At 31.6% G+C, this 4,773-nt stretch overlaps 1 protein-coding gene across 1 annotated transcript; it reads left to right on the forward strand.

Annotated features, from left to right (window-relative positions):
- Positions 1-220: 220 nt before the first annotated feature.
- LOC115712024 (transcription factor RAX2) lies at positions 221-2,591 on the forward strand. The gene is made up of 3 exons (XM_030640228.2): positions 221-856; positions 951-1,080; positions 1,204-2,591. Exons 1-3 carry the CDS (start codon positions 721-723, stop codon positions 2,273-2,275), a joined length of 1,338 nt encoding a protein of 445 aa, XP_030496088.2. The 5' UTR covers positions 221-720; the 3' UTR covers positions 2,276-2,591.
- Positions 2,592-4,773: the final 2,182 nt, after the last annotated feature.

Raw genomic sequence — 4,773 nt, forward strand, 5'->3', positions numbered from 1 at the left:
CAAAGTGATATATAAATACTGAGTAAAACCATAAAATGAAGAACTATTCAACCAACTGTGCAAGACGTTTATCATTAATTAAGAGCCCTTTATGCATTTCTTTGATATTATTTTGGGCCCACCCCAATATATAACTTTTTTTAATTTATTTTATTTAGATCATGCATGCATGGCCATCATCATCATCCACAACTTCATGCACCCATACATGTGAGAGAGAGAGAGAGAGTCAATCAAGGTGGATGGTTAATATTAATGTTGATTCTTAAGTAAGAAAGACAAATGAGAAAAGCCCTATTATACTGTTGTGGCATATAATTAAATTTAAATTTATGCATTATTAAATTCATAAAGGCGTCTCTCTCATCTTTTTCTCCATATCACCTTTTTGAAATTCTGTGACTCTATTCCCCTTCCTTCCATGTATGTCTCTCCTTCTCCAGCTATTATACTACTACTTTCTCTCTCTTCTCTTCTCTTCTGTTTATATAAATATATATATAATTAAACGTTATCATTATCGTTATCATCAATTGGTAACAACAACCAGGAGAGCTAGAGAGAGAGGGAGAAAGAGAAGAACTACAGTATATAGCTAATTTTAGCTGATCAATTCATAGCTCTCTCTAGAGCTTACTTAATTATTGACCCCAGAAACAAAATTTATCCACACCAACCAATCAAAACAGATCAAGAAGAAGAAGAAGAGGGTAGAAAACCATGGGAAGAGCTCCTTGCTGTGACAAAGCCAATGTGAAAAAAGGCCCTTGGTCACCTGAAGAAGATGCCACTCTTAAGGCTTATATTGAGCAAAACGGCACCGGTGGCAACTGGATTGCTTTGCCCCAGAAGATAGGTATATATATATATAATATATATGAGAATGATACATGAATTAACTTTAATTTGAGAATTAATTCATTATTCTTTGATTTTGTTTTACTTTTCAGGGCTTAAGAGATGTGGGAAGAGCTGCCGTCTGAGATGGCTGAATTATCTGAGGCCACACATAAAACATGGGGGTTTCTCTGAAGAAGAAGATAACATTATTTGCAGCCTTTATCTAAGCATAGGAAGCAGGTAATTAATCACTATTATAATGGTTCAATTATATATATATTGATTGCAATTAACAGATTAAATCCCTTCTTAATTAATTAATACAATCTTTTAATTACAATTTTTGTTTGTACATACATACAGGTGGTCTATCATAGCAGCTCAGTTACCAGGACGAACTGATAATGATATAAAGAACTACTGGAACACAAGATTGAAGAAAAAGCTGTTGGGAAAACAGCGAAAAGAACATGCAGCCGCAGCCGCCGCTAATCAGGCTGCTCGCCGAGCCAACAACAACAATCTCATGATGATGATGAATAAGCCAGAAATCAAAAGAGAAGCCACCAACCCCTCTACTACTACCACCACTATTGCTTTTGATCATCATCATCAAAACAATATTCTTCTTCCTACAACTGGCGGCTTAATGATGAGTGGTAATCATAATCATCAGACACTACCGTACTGGCCAGAGCTACCAGCAGTAGCAACGACTCATCCTATGGCTCCTAATCAAAACAGCAGCTACTACGATGTTTCTCAACTCAAGGACCAAGAAGCTGCAGCCTCTATAAAGAGTTTTCTACTCAAATTGGGAGGAAGATTCTCTGATCAAACTGATAGTACTAGTGCTAGTAGTACTACTACCACCACTGCTTCCACTACCCCAGATCATTTTCATCATCAGTATTACGGCCCTTTTGATCAATCATTATTATATGATCATCAACTCCCAATTATGGTTCATGGGAGCCAGGGCCAGCAGTTTGCTGCTGCTGATCATAATCATGTCAATAATATTGGTATTGGAGGTAGTGTACTACCAAGTAGTATGGATCCTGGGCTTGAGAAACTTCAAGATGAGTTAAGCCAGTTGATTTACAGTAGTAGTGATCCAGTTGAAGATATTTCATTATTACATCATGATCATGAGGGTGTGTATGGGTCATCAATAGAAATGGTAACTAGAACAGACGGAAGCAGTAGCAATACTACTGGGACTGCCAGTACTACTACTAATTCTGGAGACAGTAGTGGAATTAGCTCCTTGGTTAACAACAATAATAATTACCCTTCTTTGGTTTCCGACTATGGAAACTACAATCCTCAACATCATCATCATCATCAAGATTCTGCTGGTTATGGATATGTCTTCCACGATCTTCATCATCACTCCAATAATGAATGTAATGATGATAATAATAATCACTAGTTCTTATTAATTATTAGTATTATAATTACTATTATTTGTAAATGCATGTGAGGTTAATTACTACATATAAAATGATATCTTCATAGCTAGCTAGCTTATATATATATATATATATATATTTATGAGCACTTTAATTAGGGAGAAAAATTGTTATGAGGAGGGGACGGCCGGGGAGAAATTCACATTGTTTAAATTAATTAGAAGATCTAGATAATCAGTTATTCATGTCTCTGTATTTATTATTTATGTGTTAAATCCTTTTTTCCTTTTTAATTCAATGAATTAAACTCATCAATAATTAATTTCTTTCTCTGAACGATCTATATTATGTCCTTTTCCCTTTAGTTTCTATTCAATGTACTGAACAAAATATACTGAGATTCCTAGCTTTTAGTTGATGGTGACTGTGGCTTTCGGAATAGGACTGCACAGAGAGACATATATATATATATAAATATATTCTGTACATTATATATAACAAACGGTATATTTACTTATTCTGAATTTCTGATCGATCTTCCGCACTCACTGCATGGGGGGCCGGGGTCCTATTTTTCAGGCACAACTATACTTTGAGTGCAGTCATAGTTGGGTAATAATAGTTTTTATTTTTTTTAATCTAATTAAATATATAATATATATTGGTATATATATATAAGTTTGATGATATTATTATTATTATTATTATGTGTTGATGAAATGGATGGAACACATGGGGCTGAGTTGCATGTGTCGACCCAAATAAGTATAAGTAAATAAGCAGGCAGCAGAAAAAACTTCACGAAAAAGTGCACGCCCTTGACGTTTTTTGGCGCAACTTGTTCGGCATTACTCCAAGCAAGGGCATCCAAATCTGGCTCTTTCTTCTTATTGTTTTCTACCCATATATATATGTTACTTAATTTTATTACAAGACCAACCAATTACTGAGCACTACTACTATTTATATGTATATAACATATAGTGGCGTACATTAATTACAAATATATATAGTACAATTTTTATCACTTGGTTCCAACTAGAATACGAGAGAAGAAGTTTTGTAGCTAGCTTGCCTTGCTACCAGTGCTTAATTAATTTATATATTTATAATGGGTATGTGAGGTGGCACACTTATGCTGATTTTTTTTTTTCTTTTATGGTTCAGATTTATTGAAGAATATTTCATTGTCTCAGCCGCTCATGCTTCTATCTTATTCATATGGGATAAATCATAAATGTACAATTGAATCCATTCAGGTTAATATGTCTTACAATTTTTTAATTTGTAATCTTATTATTAATGTTAGCTAGCTATTTATAGCAGATTAAATGAGTAATTACTGAAAGGTGTTAATTAGGCTTATATATACATCAAGATATAATGGGTTATCAATATCATTCTAGCAATTTCTCTTTTTGTTTTTGGTTCATGGAAAGTGAATATGCTATATATAGACCAGCCTTAATATTTTGTATTATATTGATTTAGACAGAATCTTAGTTGGCTCAGCAAAAACCTCAAATAAGATATCATAGTAACTATACTAAATTAATGTTGATGTATAGTCTCTCTCCACAAAAATATATAAAAGATAAAAGATAAACGAAAAGGAAAAGGAAAACAGTTGTGGATCACGATCAATACCAACTTAAAATAAAATAATATCAAATGATCAAACAAGACAAATAATAATATATATAGGCAAATATTGAAACAAAATATAGATTAATAATTGATAAAAAAAAATAATAGACAATATGTTTCGGCTTTACAGTCCCGTTCATGAAAAGAGCAATGAGAAAATCATGTACTTTTATCAAGGTTAAAAGTGACTATGAATATTAATGTAAACAATCCACTACAGAATAAAATATTAACCTAAATTTCTGGGATATCTTTTGCTTTAGATTTTATATATAAACTTTGGATATATACATAGGGTTTCGAGTATCTATATAAAACAAATTATATATTAACTCTAATTAATTCAATATTGGAATAATGTATAATAATTTGGTAAAGGCATGTATATAATCCAGCAATGTACTTTCATACCAAGCAAAAGTTGTGTATAGTTTTTTCGATCTGTGCTTAACTGATCATAAGAAGTACTATTATATATGTTTGTACCTCTCAACTTATAAGTAAATATATATATATATAGTGTACTGTGTACAAGAGAGTAGTCTTGGAAAAAAGAAATATATGTGTTTTTCATGGATCCAATATTTTTTTTTTTAAAAGTCACCGAATTTTTAGATTGCATTATTAAAACCAATTAAGTGCATACTTATGTCATGTTTATTATAATTAAGATGAACTCTAGAAAATGCTACCTGATTGATAATTAAAGAGATCGAGTCTTTATATTATAGTAATAAATTAATAATTCATATATACTACTTTATTTATGTGTCCTTAATTCTAGTTTCACATATTGGATATGTATATATACACAAAATATATATATTTATATAAAAGCTGATCAATTATTATGGTGATTTAATTAATCAAT

This window comes from Cannabis sativa, chromosome 4 (assembly GCF_029168945.1).
Source record: "Cannabis sativa cultivar Pink pepper isolate KNU-18-1 chromosome 4, ASM2916894v1, whole genome shotgun sequence".
Lineage (NCBI taxonomy): Eukaryota > Viridiplantae > Streptophyta > Magnoliopsida > Rosales > Cannabaceae > Cannabis > Cannabis sativa.

Excerpts from the sequence above, each read along its gene's own strand:
- LOC115712024 (XM_030640228.2), top strand. The coding sequence starts at position 721 with ATGGGAAGAGCTCCTTGCTGTGACAAAGCCAATGTGAAAAAAGGCCCT. Across the intron at positions 857-950 it reads TGCTTTGCCCCAGAAGATAG|GGCTTAAGAGATGTGGGAAG; the intron begins GTATATATATAT and ends TTTACTTTTCAG. Across the intron at positions 1,081-1,203 it reads TATCTAAGCATAGGAAGCAG|GTGGTCTATCATAGCAGCTC; the intron begins GTAATTAATCAC and ends ACATACATACAG.